The 19996-nt window shown below is 36.9% G+C and overlaps 1 protein-coding gene across 25 annotated transcripts in view; it reads left to right on the forward strand.

Moving 5' to 3' along the window:
- Positions 1–19996, forward strand: part of LOC145283523 (transcription factor collier-like) — a 581603-nt gene that overhangs the window by 125712 nt on the left and 435895 nt on the right. For all 25 annotated transcript variants that reach the window (XM_080132372.1, XM_080132385.1, XM_080132387.1 and 22 more), the window contains 3 exons: positions 5177–5240; positions 8282–8337; positions 16561–16634. In XM_080132372.1, the coding sequence (XP_079988498.1) occupies positions 5177–5240; positions 8282–8337; positions 16561–16634 (194 nt within the window). The remainder of the gene's footprint in view (positions 1–5176; positions 5241–8281; positions 8338–16560; positions 16635–19996) is intronic.

A 19996-nucleotide genomic window follows, 5' to 3' on the forward strand; every position in this document is an offset into this window, starting at 1 on the left:
GATAATTAGATTTGCTGAAGTGGATAAGAAAGCCTTTCTTAACATAGGAAAAATAGGGGTTATCTGAGAGAAAGATGGCCATTAACCAGAAGAGATCATATCTTACTTGTCACCGTCGTCTCAGCTGCGAAGTAGAAACCGGAAGTAAAAAAAACAAATGGCACTCTTGATGTATAATCAATGAACCCTTACTCCTTGTTCCCCGTGTCGCTGCTGTAGTGGAATTATAATGAGTCTAAAATACCTTAGCGATTAAACAGAGCTGATTAATTCTAACAAAAATAAAAGCAAAATTGTAATCGCCATAAAAAGTTGCAGGCTATATTTTTAAATATGGCCGCTGTTTTGCACACTGCTAAAGTGAGTTGGTACACTGCCCCTGTGCTTAAGAGCCAAAGAATCGAGGGATGCTGTAGTATACAATAAGTCGTTAGGTTTTAATTAATTTCTAGTGGCCAGCGTATAAGTAAGCGGATGTGCGTGCCGGCGACGGGGCCGAATATCAAGCGATCGTCAAATAAACTTGTTTGCTTAGCAAAATGAATCTTTCATCGCTGATCGATTCTAATCTCGTCTCGATCAACAAAGGGCGTGATTGGTTTTACGCCATTGTTATGAAAAAGAAGAGAAAGATAAACAGAGTTTATGATTGGTTGCCAGTACGGAAGTAGCATCAAAATCATCGAGCAGTTAAACTTCCGGTATTTTTCTTTTTCACGGAAGTGACGTATTTATTATTTTTTTAATAAATAGGTCATATAAAATGAACTCCTGTTGTCTATTTTGATAGTGAGTTTGGTTGGAAGCCATCATGAGTGAGTTTGATGCTTGGTGATTGTTACTCGCTTCTGGCCGTATGCTGAATCTAAAACTGTTAACCGGTAATCTAATGGATAGCGACGGACACTAACAAATAGGATTAGGCGATGTTGAATCCATTCGGGTCTGTTATGTTTAATTATTTGGGTTTATACCGTAGAGAAAGGTATAAACTCTCAACTCCAACCTCAACTATGAGGTGCCTTAAATAAGTTTCAAAACTATTTTCGTATAAGCACTTTTATTGATAGTACACACATGAAACTAGTTTCCTTCGAAGTAATCTCCTCCGGCTGCAATGCAATTGTTGTACTGTTCTAACAACTTTTCAAAGTTTTCAAAGGCCCCCATGAAAGTCTTTATTTTGTGAGCATGCCAATGATCCTCGTCACAGCCTCTTTCAGCTCCTCAAATTTCAATTCTTGCTATAGCTGTTCCTTTGAACATGAAATCATAAAAATTGGTCAATCACCTCATAAGATGTATAGCCATAAAATACTGAATTTTCAAGAGTCTAGGACAATTTTAAATGCCTGTATGAAAAAAAGTCAGGAACTTACTGAAGGCACTTCCTTTGTGTAAGAAAAATCTCGTAAACAATTGATCGTTGATAATACATATTTTTGTTTCGTATTAAATGACATCCCAAAATAGTTGATTCGCTTTTTCTTTTTACCTCTTGTCCCTTTGTACTTGCCCCTTGTTCTCTATTTTCTGTATCCTTGTGTCACCTTCTCTCCATTTCTTCTCAGTGCCCTCTCTCTTATTTTTTTTTACCCTTTTCTTTGTCCTTCTTTTTCCTTTTTCTCTAACTTGCCCCGCTTCCTTTTTTGTTCTCGTCTCTTTTTATGTCTTCCTTTCCTCTTCTCTTTTTTTAATTTTTATTTATTTCCCTTTTTATCTCGCATTGTTCTCTCCCCTTTTCCGCAGGTTTTATTTCTTTTAATCCGTATTTCTCTTTATCCTCTATTTTCTCTATCTTCCTCATATCCCCATCTTCCAATTATATCCTTTCTCCTATTTCTTCTTTTTCGTTGCTCTCTGTGACATTTTCTTCTATTTATTGTTTTTCTCTTTTTCTTCGCCTCTCTCTCTCTCTCTCTCTCTCTCTCTATCTATCTATCTATCTATCTCGCTCGATTTCCTGTCCTTTTCAATTGCATGCACCGTTTCCTTTACTTGGGCAAATCTTCAGAACATCAGACAATTCCTCGGAACATTCACGTAAATCATCCGCCCTATTCAATAAGTCCACTTTATTTATACCCGAAACTCCTTCTTCATTAACCTAATAAGCATGACAGAAACCGCGACATCATCTTCCTAGAAAATATGAACTAGCAAGGAGACTCTACGTTGCCAGCAATTAAATGATACACACATATTCCACACTTCCAATGCTTTTATTTTCATCAAAATCGATGAAGCCGTCCATTTTAAATCAAAACTACTTCATTCGGGGTTTCACCTGGGTGAAGGCTTATATGCCCCCATGCAATGAATTCGTCCATAATACATTATAATCTACATTGCACTGTAGAGTATCGACTGTTGATCTTATAAAATTATTTTATATAATGGTTTCAATTATAATTTAAAATGTAAAAGTCAAGTATCATGGTTAAACTGTGCTCTAAACAGAAACATTCATTTCGAATGCACCCCTGCCTTATCAAAAAAACCTACTGTTGATTTCATACTAGCCTTTTTGCTTGTGTGGGGATAAAACATATCAAATACACTTTTGGTATTAGACTGTATGAAGATGTTTACTTTGGTAAAAAAACGGACTATCACTTCTTTAATCAGATTTTTTCGATTATTGATTTTCGATAATTATCGGAGGCATTACGATACAAACCTTTTCTAAGAACATTCACTGTCACATATGTAGATTTAAAGAAAATGGCCCAGACATTTTGTAGTCCATAGGGAACTCTCTCTATGACACTTAAACACATAGACATACAGGCAGTCTTTGTATACAAGTAGGGGTAGTGATATTAGATAATTCATGAAATAATGATTGATTTCATTTGACTAGTTTTCTTTAATTGAAGTATTGCCTTAAACAGTTCAGGCATTTTAACATTTTAATATGGATTCTTTGCAAGTTTTTTTAACACTTGTTTGCACCAAGCAAGACCTATTGCACTTGGACATAAAAGGTTACTATTAGACCATGACTATATACGGAGTTGAGTAGCGAGATGCTCACATTACATTTATTTTTGCGTGATACTACAGTAAGGGAGAAAATTTCAAAGTCTAGCACACTGTGGGAAGAAAACGTCAGAGCAAAGGCCTTTCCGGAATCTAGGAACTTGAATAGGAAGGAGTAAGATTTTTTCTGCTTGCCAGGTAAATCGGGTGTGGGGGGTACGTCGTGTCATTAATTCCTGTGAACCCGTTCCATTAACTTAATTGTCAACCAGGCAAAAAGATGCTACACTGCAGCGATAGGGCAGGGGGGATGGGAGACTCCTTGGCGATATTTTAACGTATTATTTCATATATTTGTAATTGGTTCTAAATCTCTGTTTCTTTCTGGATTTCATTCTTAATTGTCCTTTTCTACAGTGTAAATAATTCGAAATAATGTTATAATAGAAAAGCAAGATTCTACCTCAAATCCAATACTCTGCCATAATTATCCAATGACTTCTCATATCGCTATCGACCATCGACAAAATAAGCGTTATTTGTCGTACTTGAAATTGCCGCCATATGAAAATTGACGCGTGCACGTTTTTCCATCCTATATTCTTCTTTTATTGATTCTTTCTCGATGTCTGTGTTTTTGTTTTAAATCTGTTATTTATTTAGTTATTCAATCGCTTTTATCTTAATTCTTTTTTGCCGGTTTTCCCTGCACCTGCGGAACATTCCCAGATTTCCAGCAATTCTCTTGTTCCTCGGTTGTTTCCAAATTTCCCTTTTATCGGGTCCCATCGAATTTTTGTGCTGTTTTTATTTTTTTAACTCTTTCGAATAAATTATTAGCTTAAGGTAAACTGATAGCTTCGACGACGAGGCATTCCCCGCCCTTCTCCTTCTCTCTCTCTCTCTCTCTCTCTCTCTCTCTCTCACTCTGTCTTTCACCCTTCAAAACAAAAACTTGTCATTTAAAAATGTCTTGAATCTGTTTTCCTTTTCATTTAGCCATATATGGTTCCACTTTCAATGTTTTAATGTGTTTTGTTCTCTCTATTTTTCATGGCAAAATCTAAACAATCATAAACATACACACACACACACATATATATACATACACACACAAACATATGTACATGAATACACATATATACATAGACAAACACATGCATACATGTATACTTTTAATATAAAATATATGTTCCGGTAGCCTGCTTTCTAGCTGACTACAGCTCGTCTTCAAATCCAATATTAACAAGTTCTTGCTGAGCCTATCCCTTTAAATAATCATCTGTCTAATTTTCTTTACTAGTGACCACTACGCTGTTGCGTCAGTGACCACTGTATACTCATTTAGCCTTTAGCCTCAAATAGCTGGTGCTACTAAATCAGGCTGTCTGAAGCTATTGGCTTCCTGAGACAGAATGCACCTAACATTGATGCTTTTTGTTTTTCTATTTCTTTTTGCAAAACTTAATGTTCTGCAAAACCAAAAACAAGAACATCCTCTTTCCTTCTTTCCATTTCCCTTTTCTCTTTCTATCTCCTCCACTTTCTGTCTGGTTTCCAAACTTAAAATTTACCAAACATTTATACTGTAAGCATTTCCTCCCTCCTATTTCAAAACTCATTCATGTTCTGCATTGCAAGGAACAAAAACGATAAAATCCACTATAAAATAACCAAAGCAAAACCAATATACTACTATATTGTCCTTTTGATTACTCTACACTCTTTAACCCTTATCATTGAGTGGCCTATCGGCCTTGATAAGTGGTGACGCCTATGTAAAAAAAAAAAACACTACAAACCAGCGATTTAAGATATAAAGAACTTGAAGAATAAAAACCTTCTAAAAATAACTCGATGCAACATGAATATTTCCAAAATAACTGAATTCGGCATTAAATAACCTGAAAAGTGTTCATATGCAACTACAACAAATAAAACAACCAAACCATCGAAGGGAGCTCGGCTATTGATAAATCGTAACTCTTTTGTAAAAAAAAAAAAAATGTTTATGCCGCGTGTTTCTCTTCTGTTTCTTTTTTTTTTTTTTTTTTTTTTTTTTTTTTTTTTTTTTGTAAAATGAGTTATTTTGTAATTGTTGATTTCTCAGTGCGATCAGAAATAAATACAATCTTTAATTTGAAATCAATTTAATGGGTCGACAACAAAATAAACAATTTCATTTCTTTTGCAGGAAGCTGATGGTCAAAGAACGAATAATGGGATTCATTATCGATTGCAGCTTCTGTACGCCAATGGTAGGTACTTTTCATACATATATATAGTAATCTATTCAGCTTGAATACTGGCGTTTTGAATGCTATATATACATATATACTTTCCAGGCATGTTTACAAGAAATAAATTCCTTGATTATGTGAATGCGAAAACTTAACTCAAAATTATCTATACAGATTCCAGAGATGTTCCAGGGTTTCATTTATGTTGTAGGCCGTTAGTGTTTATAACACTCTTGAAATTTTCAGCATATGAAGACGTTTTGAGATGGTGGGGATTTGAATCATTTGCAAGGGCCTGTTGTAAACAGTTTCTCAATGTCAATGAAACCACGGTACTTGTAATCTGTAATGAATAGTATTAAAATAATTTGTATATATCTATTATAATAAATTCGTATCCCTGTCCGTTTGTTTTATTATAGTTACGTAACATTTTAAGTCAACTAAACTTTTACCCGATACTTTTCCTTAACTCTCACAGCCAGGTTTGCTATGCGCCAGTTCTAATTAAAAATAACATTAAATCTCAGTTATTGTTTTATTTTCATTTTATCATGTTATTACAATTTAGTCATTTTCATTTTAATAATAATCGCATATTTTAAGACAAATTAGATATTTCTTTATTTTTTTTTTTCCTGTTATCCCTCCAATATGTCTCTCATTAGGACTGAAGTGGATGGTTTAACCGAAGAAAAACTAAACTTTTACAGAAAATCCAAATAAAACTCAGGTTTTACATTTCAAAATGGCGTCATATTAAAAAAAAATGGTTGTCATAAACATGTAACGGAAGTGTAACTATTTAGTGAGAAAAGGGGAGGGAGTAAACATAAGTGGATATAACGCAATGTGGGAGGTTGAATTTCGAGCATAGAGTGAGTCTGGCTTCGATGTTCTTTATTCTTTTCTCGGGATGCTCCCTTGAGGGGTAGATTATGCTCCGTCATAATGAAGTTAACAAAACAACAAGATAGGTTGGAAAAGGGTGAAAAAGGGTTATACCTTAATTAGACGCTAGTGGAACTTTAAAAAAATGACGAAATCTTGATACCGTGAAAATGCGAGAAGTTTTGTTTTCTTATTTTGTTCTAGCTAGTAATAGGCACACACACACACACATATATATATATATATATATATATATATATATATATATTCATCTGCTGTCTCATGCATTCCAACCGAGAGATCTTTTTAAGATTCTAACCGTTCCTTTTAAAATGCAATTGCTTGTATCTTGTAGTATATTTACTATGTAATAATTACGGAAAGGGAGATCTTTCTAAGATTCCAGTTTCTATTCATGTCGTACATAAGACCTTAGTATGTCGTTATCGTTTCCGAATGTACGAGTGCTAGTTTATAGGGAAGACAGTTTTAGGTACAGATTCAGAGCTAAAATGATAATTTGGAAATAGTTACAAGGGTGGCGTAATCCCTAACAGCGACTGTTAGCTTTTAGAAACAAATGGTTTATTGACTTTCTGTTGGTTAGGTGTGTTGTTGTTGTTCCGTTGTTGTTGTTGTTGTTGTTTTGTAGCATGAGGTCAATCTCCTGGACTTTAGACATTCAAGCTATACCTTAACAATTTCACCGTTCCTAACAAGTAAATCTTTTGTAGAATTGGAAAAGGAATAGTTTCTTTAATCTGTTTAAGCCATTTATGGTGGCTTTTCGTTGTGGTCCGAATCGTTTTGGTCCTGGATATGACCTTAAACTATATCCGATGGTGAGGCCCCAGCTTGCGGGGTTGGGGAGTGTGGAGCCACCCTTTAATTGCCATTACTCCCAGGTCCACTCTGACCCGGAGTGGCAGTACCTGTTAGGGTCCCAACTATGGGTTACATAGAAACTGACTTGAATATATATATATATATATATATATATATATATATATATATATATATATATTTATTTATTCTCTATTAGAAAAATTTTATTCAAAATCACTGGATTTGGTATTAAATAACCTGAAAAGGGTTGATATGCCGTAAAACAAAACCAACCAACCGAAGCGTTTCAATTGCAATGGGAATGACTTGACTTCTTTTAGATTTCTATAATCGAATTCCTATTTTATATCTGGATATTTATTTTCATGTTCTTTCTCCTGCACTTGTGTATCTTGATATGTCAATGATTGAACAAATTATCTTTTTTTTTTTTGTTTGCTGGTTTATTAGTATTATTTACTCGTTTGTAGCTTTCCTACTGGCCATCATCAAAGATTTCTCGTTGAGAATAAACTGGAGTTTCTGTGACAAGTCTCTTTAGATTTCCAGGTCTCTCCAGCTCTTTTGATAACGTTTGCAAATTAATTTGCATTATCGCAACGGTCGATTGCTTTCGATATTTTTGTAAATTACTTTGCATTATCGCAACAGCCCCTTGACATTGATTTCTCGCGAGCAGGTCCCACTCCCCTGCACATTCATCCAATGGAGGTCTGGTTTGAGCTCTATCTCCTTGGACTTTCCATCTTTGACTCTTCAGTTATTTGGTGTGGTATCAGCCGAGATTGACATCTTTTTTACTTCATATATTTTTATTCATTTATTCTTTTTTTCATTATTTCTTTTGAATTGGTTTTTGCAGTTTCAGGTCTATTCGTTTTTATTTCTGTTGAAGTTTCCTTGTGGCTGACTTATGTCCATAGTTGATGTACTTTGGTTGCTGCATTCGAGGAGTTTCCTTAAGACTCCAGCTTTTTTATGATTGCTGTTTGCTGTAGAGTCTGTCTTTTCTGTGATTCCAATTTCTCCTAGTTTTTTTTTTTCCAGTTTTGTGGACTATTATTATTATTATTATTATTGTTGTTGCTGTTGTTTTTATTATTGTTATTAATATAATTGTTACTATCATCATTATTTTTTATCAGTAATAGTGGTAGAAGTATTGTCGTCTACTAGTTCATTTGAACATCAAATATTTAAAGAATGGTTTTTCTGTATTTACACCATTCAGACCGTTGCATTCTTCGGCCTGCGTCTGTTTTATACTTTCCGTCGTCTATAAATAATCGAATTACACTGATATTTCACTGTTTTTGTTTCAGGTGTACGGCAAGAACAAGATCTCTATGTCAGACTCATAGATTCAGTCACAAAACAGGTGAGCATGTTTTAATGTACTTAACACGAATGTACTATTAGTAAGTAACGTATTTTATACGCAGCGAAAAGGTGGACTGGCGAGATTCACTAAAATGTAAAAAAAAACACACACACACACATCTCCCAAACGATCTAGCACGCTATGTACGGTAGCTTTGTTAAAAGGTGATTTTCAAAACGAACAATAAGTTTATGGCACAGATTACATGGTACTTGTTCAGAATTAAACCTAAACAAGAATACTGAAAAATCTTTTTGATATATGTACTCGTCAGGGAACCAAAATATCATGTTCCAAATATCATGTAAACCGATCAAGTAGATTTGTTTCTTACTAAGAAAATCACATTTTATGAGGAATGGTGTTTCTCGGTCTTCCATATTTGATGAATAAAGGGAGACAATTCCAACTACTGAAACAGAAACATAGATAAAAATTAGCCTTGTAATGCCTACAATTTTATATTAATCGCTGAAAATCGGGAAATATGATTATATATATCTATAATACAAAACTGTCTCTGTGTGTGTGGTCACGAATAGGCTCCTATATGGTTGACTCTTTTAAAAAACTGATTACATATAATGATAGATGTATCGAAATACAAGAATGGGCATGTTTGATCTGGTATAATGATGATTCATTAAAATTGTGGGGTCTGCGTTCTCGTCTGGTCCACAAAGTATGGAAATAAAAAATTAAAAATTAAAAAAACGTTTACAAGTGTTTTTGATATAGATGTACATAATACTTTGATAAGTATGTTTTAACTTAAATAGGGATGGTATAATAAAATTGTGTGGTCTGCGTTCGCGCCTGGCCTCCATAGAATGGAAATAGGCACACACTTTAAAGACTTTCATATCTATCTGCGTAAGTATACTTTGATAATTATGTTTCAGTTTGAAGAAATATGGTATAATAAAATTATGGGGTGTTCGTCCGCGCCTGACCTCCATAGAATCGAAATATGCCACAAAGTTTAACAAGGTTTTTTAATATAGATCCACATAATATTGTGATGTGTTTCAGTGTGAACAGGTATTGGTATAATAAATTATTGGGTTTATCTATTTTATTTTACTTTCACCATATTTTCCTTTGGTTTTGATACTCCCGAATTCTTTACAATCCTTCCTTTTCATAACCTATCATACTTTCATAAATCAGAGTCCATTTTCTGTAGGCTGTTTTTGAACCCAGTCAACGACGGGTTCTTTTGCTAGTATATATATATATATTTAAGGATATTTATTTATATAAAATAAATGTTTTCCATCTATTAATTCTGTATGTGATCTTTTACAACTTCCCAATAACAATCTTCACTTCTTTTTGATATTTGTGACATGTCCTAATACTTTCCAATCCCTCTGAATTCATAGTCAGGGATTGATTAATCTAACTGGTTTTGAACAATTCAATTTTTTGTTTTTAATAACGTGTATATTTATTTCATAACTTTACAATCATTTCACTGTTTTATTAGTTTAGGTAAAGTTTATTTAATTTTAGTTTGTTTTTTATTTTAGTTTTTTATTAGTAATGCTTCTAGTAGGTAAAGTTTTCGTTTATTTTTGGTCTGTTCAAGGTTGGATAGTTTTGGTCTGTTCGAGGTTAGATGAGTTCTCAACTAAAATCTTCCTAAATTGTGGCAGGGGACAGGCATGTTTAGTCAGATAGTTTTACATAGCACTGATTTCGGAGCATGCACTAAAAACAGAATTAATAGACAAGAAATTGTATTTAATGAAATATGCGTAAGAAAAAAATGCTGCATATATATATATATATATATATATATATATACATTTGGTTATATTTTGGAAAAAAGCAGAGTGCTCGATTATAAGGGGAAATCTAAAAATAAAAGCGTATTATTGATATTTTTATTTTCAGGTTAAGTCATTGGTATCATCAGTTTAAAACCTGTTAATAGTGAACCGTTTTAAGTCCCCCATATCCAATGAGTATTGGCTGAAGAGAGCTTGATATGGGGGACCTAAAATGGTTCCCTATTAGCAGGTTTGAAACCGACGGTACCGATGACTTATCTAAATTATCTTAAAATAAAAAAAGGCGATGATATGTAGACAGGTGTATCCTGACTCTTATTGATACTAGACGTGGCAGGTTATAACGTAACCTTTGCTACTTTAGAGAGGTTTTGCTGTGAGATCATACGCAGTACAAAGTGCAGGGCGAAATGCAACGTGGTTTTATCCGCTGTGGTTTGGCCGACAATAGAAAAACAAAGGAACAAACCCAAATAAGTCGCGACTGTTAAACTCTCCCGCATTCAGAAGCCTGTAAATGATCATGAGAAAACTGTCTTTTAGTCAGGATGTGTATCATAGACGGGCACATGTCGACTACTCTTAACCGTGTGACTGATTTTGTTTTAAGAGGTCTTTTAATCGTTTGCTTCCTGCGATCAAATATGAAAAGCACAGGGGTTCCCTCACCTTAAAGATTACCCTTCCATATTTTGACAAACCACCCAATTTTTCTCAGACAGGTCTCTCTCTTTCTCTCTCTCTCTCTTTCTCTCTCTCTCTTTCATCTCCCCCTCTCTCTTTCATCTCCCCCTCTCTCTTTCATCTCCCCCTCTCTCTTTCATCCCCCCTCTCTCTTTCATCCCCCCACTCTCTTTCACCCCCCTCTCTCTTTCACCCCCCTCTCTCTTTCACCCCCCTCTCTCTTTCATATCCCCTCTCTCTTTCATATCCCCTCTCTCTTTCATATCCCCCCTCTCTTTCATCTTCCCACTCTTTTTCATCTCCCTTCTCTCTTCTCCCCGTTCTCTATTTTCTTCCACTCGCTCTCTCTTCCTTTCATTCCACTTATCTCTCTTTCCCTTTCTTTCTTTCCCTCCCCTTCCTCTTCCCCCTTCTCTCTTTCCCTCCCCTTTCTCTCTTTTTCCCTCTTTCTTTTTCTCTCCCTTTTTCTCTCTCTCTGCTTGCGATCTGGCACTCTCTTTTAGATCAACAAACTCTAATTTCTCTTCGTTACATTCGGCTCCATTGAAATGGCAGTCGAGCGAGAAGCCATCGATTTCATTATTTTTATTTGTATTCAGTTTTTGTTTATATCGGTTGCATTTTGTTTGCCGCGCCGCACTCTTTCGCGGGTTGCACACATATCGGCGTGCCATCCCTGACCGACGGCTGTCTGACGAGCTGACAGTCCAGCTTGCCGGGTAGACACACGCGCGCACACTTCAAACAATTGCAAAACCGGCGGCCAATGAAGCTGACGGCGGCGGCCATGGTGGCTGCGGCATAATTAGAAATTTATGCGTGAAACTTGCTTCGCTTTTGTATCTTTGCTGCTCTGAATATTTCATTAATGTATCCGGTCTGTGCTTGTCAGCGGAAAATGTCACGATAAAAAAAAGCTCAAATGTGTCAAATAAAAAGTGTGTGGATGTGCATGTGGGTGTGTATCTGTGTGCATGTTTTTATTGGTGACATAGGCAAGGACAGGAGAAAGACGTTTGAATCAAAAGGAAGATTCATATTATAATTACTATTTTCATCTTTAGTGTTCTTTCCAAAAAGTTTCGATCGATGTAACCTCCGATCTTCATGTGTATCATGTCGAACCCGATAATCTTTTTGTCGAATCCGGGGATCTTTCCTGTCGATCCGGGAATCTTTCCTGTCGAACCTGTGGATCTTTCTGTCGAACTCGAGAACCTGCACAGAATTTATAACTGAATCCTTTATCTAATCCTCGGAGGGGGGAGTACGTTCTCGTTCCGGCAGCCATGACTGGGTAAATGTCCTAAGTAATTCGCAATTGCATTTTAAGTGTCGTCCGCACACAAGCAAGGTATAAAACTGGCGTTTTGAATATTGCAGTGCGGAATCCTAACTGAATAGATACCACATCTGGGAGGAGGTTGCTAAGAAAAACCTTTTCCTGAATTGAGAGGGTACAAAACCGTCTTCGAAATCTAGTAGACGAGGACCTTTTTGCCTCCCTACTTCCTCTTTTTTCACAGAAAAAGACGTTGCAAGTCTTTGATTGATCTATCATTTTTTTTCATGGTAGGTGCTCGACTGAGCTTCAATTTCTTGTCTCCCGTGTAAAACATTCGGAAAAAGCACTCATCTAGTTACAACGTCCCTCACTCATTTTGCCTAAATGTAAATGACAATTATATTGGCAAAGTAATTCTTTTGAATCAACTAATAACGGACGTAGCTTGTGTGGATAAAAACCAACGTTCCCAAAATACTATGAAAAAAATGATTCTGTAAATGTGCTGGATATACTTTTAACAAAGTTTTCCATAATTACGTTTTTAGTGTTTTAAAACAGCGAATTCTTAAGTTAATTAAAATCAAGGGAGATAATTCGGTTTGTTATACTGTATTGGTCGCATAACTGTTCCACATTAAAACATGCGATAAAACTTGACAGTTCGATAAATTTTATTTTTGCTCTGAAGTATTCTTCTACGAGATCATTTTTCGTCATTTCGGGAATGTCTACTATAATGTATTTATCGAACTGTCAATTTCGATATGATGCGTAATTACGTGATGTTTTTACCTGAAATCCGTCAGTTTAAAACATCATCACTTTACACCAGCACTTAGTGAATTTGATACAGGAACGAAGCAATAGATGTTTCTTTCTTCTGTAGGAGTATCATGACGAACAACGTTGACAGTTGTTTTTTCCCAAAAAAAACAAAAAAAACAGGCGGTTTCCTCTTCGCCCTCTTCTGCGAAACAAAAAGAAATTCGACAGTGTAATATGTTTGTCTCCCCATCCCCCACTTCGCGCTTATAATAGGATAAAAATGAAATTAGGACGGAAAATACTCAGATAAATTTGGTCACGTGGTCTTACAAATTTGAATTTTAAAAAAGTCCACATGGAGCAGATGTTTGATGCGTATCGGACACGTGCGTGTTTATCGGGTGGTTGCGACATTATTAGCGATCGAAATTAATACTGTGACTTTCACGAGCCGCGGCCTTTCCCCTACCCCGGTTTTAGAATGAAACAAATTGGCCTAAATAACAAAAAAAACCTGATCTTAAGTCTGAGAAATATGAATATATATATATATATATATATATATATATATATATAATATTTATTTATTTTTGACGAATAATCTACCTGGAAGCACTTAGTTCAAATCCCTCGTTTTAACGTTCAAAACAACATGAATTGGAACGAATATATAGAGGACATTGCCAGGGTTGCTGTGAAGAAAGTGGACACTATCTATCGTGCTAGAAAGTTGCTCACACCCAAGAGCATCCTATATCTCTACAAGGCCATAATTCGACCATGCATGGAGTATTGGTTTCACCTTTGGCTGATGCATCTGTTACCAGTCTCTCTTAGACACGGTCCAAAAAAGAGTCCCCAACCTAATAGGTCCCGCGCTGTCAACCCAACTCCAATTTCTGTCCCATCGCTGAAATGTTGCATTGCTGTACCTGTTTTACAAGTAGTTTAATGGAATGTGCTCCGACAAGCAGCAAAATTTCACCTCTACACTGTAGACATTACTAGATGTCGGGAAGCTTTCTATGCTAATAGTTTCTTACCCGGAACTGCTAGAGTTTGCAATTCCCTTCTAGGTCCCCGTTTCCCTAACTGCATTGACATGCAGAAATTCAAGTGTAGTACGACCAGATTTCTCGCTGCTCAACCCCCTACATAGTGTTCCTGTCGAATTATTCGCAATAAGTAGCCCCTTACGTTCAAGTGGTACAAGTGCTTTGTTTGGGGTGAAATGCAGTAAAAAAAAAATCTTCATATAGTAAAAAGCGATTCCTTCATCATAACCTACAAAACTGACTTCGCAATTTAATAGAAAATGATCACTTTTCTTCTCCAGTCTCTTTCTCGCAAAAGAGACGTTACTAGTCTCTCTGTTCTATCCTTATTTTCTTTTGTAGCTGCTCAAGTTGGCTGCGATTTTTCCAGCTGTCCCAAAAAACTAAAACAGTCTAGGTCATTTCTAAAATTGTATTTTTCTGTTGACTGTAGTATTTTGCTAGTCCTGTTCAGTTCTAGGAGATCCACCCCCTCAGGTTTTGTCTTCTCCCTTTAAAAGGGGCTTAGTATATTGCTAATCAACGTCTTAAGTAATTAAAATTTACCTGTTACATCCGTTGTTTTTTTGCATAGTATTATTCATCATCCAACTGAGAATCACATTAACTCTTATCCTCGAGTAGCTCTTGGCCTAGGTAATTGATTAATACATTAAACCAAGAATCGACATCTCGTTCAACGCCGCAGTCCGCATTGTGTTATAATTAGGGATCGCGGACGGAAGTCATTAATAAAAAAAAATAAGGGCGATTACATATTCAGACGCTTGTCAACCTTAATGGTTAAAACCATAATGAAAATAACCACAGAGTAACCAAAAAGACAAACGAAAATCTAAAAGAGCAAAAGAACAAAAAACAAAAAAAAATTAAATAAAAATTGGTTTTCCTTAAGTAAAGTCAACTATTTCAACTATAATTTAACCGAAGAGAAATGAAGGAAATTATGACGTGTATGTTTGAAAGTGTTGTGAAAAATTGTACCACAAACAAATCACCCACACACGAATTCATACACACACACACACACGTATTCATACACACACAACGCGATACAAATACGTATGAGTACAAATAGATGCTAGTATATACACTTATGTATCTACACATGCGGTAGCATTTATACATCCAGGAGGCATGAAATCGCAAGTTGACTGAGACAACATTGTCCCTTTGAAGCTGTTCCCCGTTTACTGCTTATCGCCGATCGGTCGGTCAAATTAGCTCTCAGTTTGTGTTTTATAGTATTTTTTTTTATATTTTACGAAGAAATAAAAGTGATTGGGTTTTGATTGTGTTTTTGCGGTCTTAGAATTCGAATTGTGTTGGGTAGATCAGAGGAAGACAACAACAGGCCTTCTGTTGAATTCGAAAGTCTCGTTTCTCTTGTTAAAAATAGTCATTGGTAGGCTCGCGAGCTAGTCAAAATGATTTGTGAGCCGACCCTTGCACTAGACTCAAAAAGAGGTCGATGTGCCGTTAAACAGAACAAAAACTATGGACTGTTCAGCAAGATTCGCCGCTGTGCAACGCTGTTCATTAAAGTTTAATGGAATTGAAATGGTGACCGCCACAAGGCCATTTATAATAAATCTCGAGACTTTCCAGGGCAGTGGCATCCTGCATTACCCGCCTCTTGCCAACAGCCCTTGCCCCTATCGTAATGGAAGCGTGGAGCAGGTAGCCGCCAGTCACCAAGCGTCGCTAGCCATCTGTCGACCCGTTTTCGTCCTATGGATCTGTCTGTCAATGGCACATTTTAGACAAGGACGAAAGAGTTTGCCGCAGCCCCACACAGGGTCAGTGACATTCACATTAACAGACCGACTTCATTGCAAGAACATCAAAACACGATATTGACATTCAAACTGTCCCATTGTCGTTGGTTGCATCCGTTGCTGTCATTTTTATTTTCGTGATGATCTTTTAATAATAATATTAACAAAAATGATAACGATTTTTCTCTCCGTGTATTTTCTCTTTGTATTGTGCTTTGCCTTTGTTGTGTTTTGCTTTTGAGAGAGAAAGATGGAGAGAGGCGCCATTTTATGTTTTTGTTTTTATTGTTTATTTCTTGATTTCTTCGTTTTATCGTGGAAGTGAAGTTTTAGTTTTGTTTCCTTTCTCCTTCTAACCCTGCTCCCTACAATCTCTTATCACCAGCATCATTGCATGCACTATTTTCTCTACATTTAGTCGCTCGCACTCTCTCTTTCATTGTTGTCTCTCTCTCTCTCTTTCGTCGTTCTCTCTCTCTCTCTCTCTCTCTCTTGTTGTCTCTCTTTCTTTCATTGTTGCTTCTTTCTTACTCTTTCGTTGTTGTCTGTCTATCCTCCTCTTTTTCGTAATTGTCTTTCTCCCTGTATTTCTGTCGTTGTCTATCTACAACTATCTTTCATTGTTCCCCCCCCCTTTCGTGAGTTGTCTAATTTCCACCTCTCTCTCCAGTATTATTCTATCCGCATTATTGTTATTCTATTTTCCTTATATTTGATGAATATTCCTAATTCTTATCCTTAAATCGCCCTAAGGCCTTGATAAGTGGTGATCTCTTGGTAAAAAATGTAACTTTTTTCAAAAATGAATTTCTATCATTTAATTTCTACTTTTTTTTTTTCTATTTTATTCACAGGCCATTGTATACGAAGGCCAGGATAAAAATCCAGAAATGTGTCGAGTACTATTAACACACGAAATTATGTGCAGGTATTTTCTCTTTCATTATCTTATTTTCTATCTTCATTTTCCTTCTCTCTTCTCCTACTTTTACCTCCCTGTCTGTCTCTCTCTCCTTTTACCTCTGTCTCTCTCTCCTTTTACCTCTGTCTCTCTCTCCTTTTACCTCTGTCTCTCCCTCCTTTTACCTCTGTCTCTCTCTCCTTTTACCTCTGTCTCTCTCTCCTTTTACCTCTCTCTCAATCTCCTTTGACCTCTCTCTCTATCTCCTTTGACCTCTCTCTCTATCTCCTTTGACCTCTCTCTCTATCTCCTTTGACCTCTCTCTCTATCTCCTTTGACCTCTCTCTCTATCTCCTTTGACCTCTCTCTCTATCTCCTTTGACCTCTCTCTCTATCTCCTTTGACCTCTCTCTCTATCTCCTTTGACCTCTCTCTCTATCTCCTTTGACCTCTCTCTCTATCTCCTTTGACCTCTCTCTGTGCCTCTCTCCCTCCTTTGACCTCTCTCTCTGTCTCTCTCCCTCCTTTGACCTCTCTCTCTGTCTCTCTATCTCCTTTGACCTCTCTCTCTGTCTCTCTATCTCCTTTGACCTCTCTCTCTGTCTACCTCCTTTGACCTCTCTCTGTGTCTCTCTACCTCCTTTGGCCTCTCTCTGTGTCTCTCTACCTCCTTTGACCTCTCTCTGTGTCTCTCTACCTCCTTTGACCTCTCTCTCTGTCTTTCTACCTCCTTTGACCTCTCTCTGTGTCTCTCTACCTCCTTTGGCCTCTCTCTGTGTCTCTCTACCTCCTTTGACCTCTCTCTCTGTCTTTCTACCTCCTTTGACCTCTCTCTGTGTCTCTACCTCCTTTGACCTCTCTCTCTGTGTCTCTACCTCCTTTGACCTCTCTCTCTGTCTCTCTACCTCCTTTGACCTCTCTCTCTGTCTCTCTACCTCCTTTGACCTCTCTCTCTGTCTCTCTACCTCCTTTGACCTCTCTCTCTCTCTGTCTCTCTACCTCCTTTGATCTCTCTCTCTGTCTTTCTACCTCCTTTAACCTCTCTCTGTCTTTCTACCTCCTTTTACCTCTCTCTCTGTCTCTCTACCTCCTTTTACCTCTTTCTCTGTCTCTCTACCTCCTTTGACATCTCTCTCTGTCTCTCTACCTCCTTTGACATCTCTCTCTGTCTCTCTACCTCCTTTGACCTCTCTCTCTGTCTCTCTACCTCCTTTGACCTCTCTCTCTGTCTCTCTACCTCCTTTGACCTCTCTCTCTGTCTCTCTACCTCCTTTGACCTCTCTCTCTGTCTCTCTACCTCCTTTGACCTCTCTCTCTGTCTCTCTACCTCCTTTGACCTCTCTCTCTGTCTTTCTACCTCCTTTGACCTCTCTCTCTGTCTTTCTACCTCCTTTGACCTCTCTCTCTCTGTCTTTCTACCTCCTTTGACCTCTCTCTCTGTCTTTCTACCTCCTTTGACCTCTCTCTCTCTGTCTACCTCCTTTGACCTCTCTCTCTGTCTACCTCCTTTGACCTCTCTCTCTCTGTCTACCTCCTTTGACCTCTCTCTCTGTCTACCTCCTTTGACCTCTCTCTCTGTCTACCTCCTTTGACCTCTCTCTCTGTCTACCTCCTTTGGCCTCTCTCTGTTTCTCTCTGCCTCCTTTGACCTCTCTCTGTGTCTCTCTGCCTCCTTTGATCTCTCTCTCTCTGTCTCTCTACCTCCTTTGATCTCTCTCTCTCTCTGTCTCTCTGCCTCCTTTGACCTCTCTCTCTATCTCTCTACCTCCTTTGACCTCTCTATCTCTCTACCTCCTTTGACCTCTCTGTCTCTCTACTTCCTTTGACCTCTCTGTCTCTTTACCTCCTTTGACCTCTCTCTCTTCTCTCTCGCTCTCCTCTTTACTCTCTCTCTCGCTCTCCTCTTAACTCTCTCTCTCCTCTCTTGCTTTCCTCTTAACTCTCTCTCTCTCTCTCGCTCTCCTCTTAACTCTCCCTTTCTCTTTCTTCTCTCTCGCTCTCCTATTCCTCCTTATCTCATCTAGCACTCTCTCTCTTGGTCATCCTCTGTCTTGCCGTCTGTCTCACTGACTCTAGCTCTCTGTTACTCCATAGTTCTTTGTCTCTTTCTTTCTCTATTTATATTTTATACATGTATGCGTCTTTCTCTCATTCATTAAATATAAGAGGGGGTCCAGCTCATCATCTCATATCAAAAATACTGTTTATTTTACTCTAAATATTTACTCTTCAAATAATCTACTTTCTTTCTAATGCAATTAATGCAAACACTGCATCAAACAGCATATAGGGAACGTTTCAAGATCACATTTCAACTGTTAAACTGCGCCAGGCTACCCACTCTGCCATTCCCCATTATATCTAATGATTTGGCACGATCTAATAACGTTTTGGGCATGCGCAAACATTCACTTCCGTTCTTGACGCCATGACGAGAGAAGCGTAAACAATTTGATTTGCGTATCAATCCTAATGAGTCGGTCCGACTCTAATGTTTTTATGGAGCTTACTCGTGGCTAATCGACCTATTCAAGGAAACTCAGTCTTATGCCAAAACCTATCACCAGCTCTTTATATTCACTGGTTTTAATGCATTGATTCTCGTTATATATATATATATATATATATATATATATATATATATATATATGTGTGTGTGTGTGTGTTTTATCTATGGCATATTTCATTAAATAAAATAGACGTTTTTTGTCTATTAATTCTATTTTCGGTCCTTTCCAATTGCCCAATAAGTCTTCACTTTCGTGGGGGGGGGGGGCTAGCTGATGTAATCACCATATTTTAGTTGACAACACATCTATACTTGAACAAACTAATAATAAACGGAAACTGTAAATACTAGAAGCATTACTAATAAAATCTAAAAACAAACAAAAAAAAACGACTATTAATAAAATAAAATTTAGTAATAGTAATAACACCCTGAAGTGTTTATATTTGTTTTAATAGTTTTGCAGCAAACATTTCGGGATGCTATAAATTTGAACTAATGGAAAAAGGATGAATAAAATTAAACAACGAAGAAAAAAAAAACTTTATAAATTGTAAAAACCAGTTAGATTAAGTTTTCCCTGACAATCAATCCTGAAGGATTGGAAAGTACTCAGACTTATGATAATATGGTAGTTACATCAGCCAGTTCCCGCTAGAAGTGAAGACTGTTATTCGGAAGTTGGAAAGGATCGAAAATAGAATTAAGACAAAAAAATCGTCTATTTTATTTCATGAAATATGCCATACGCACGCACACACACGCATATGTGGTGGTGTTTGATCAACACTGCTGGGGAGCCATGATGTAATATACTGTTTTGTTTTTAAATCCCCGAAACAGTGTTTCATGGTAAAGAACTGATGATCCCTTGAAAATT

This window comes from Euprymna scolopes, chromosome 8 (genome assembly GCF_053919585.1).
Source record: "Euprymna scolopes isolate OS-2025 chromosome 8, ASM5391958v1, whole genome shotgun sequence".
Classification (NCBI taxonomy): domain Eukaryota; kingdom Metazoa; phylum Mollusca; class Cephalopoda; order Sepiida; family Sepiolidae; genus Euprymna; species Euprymna scolopes.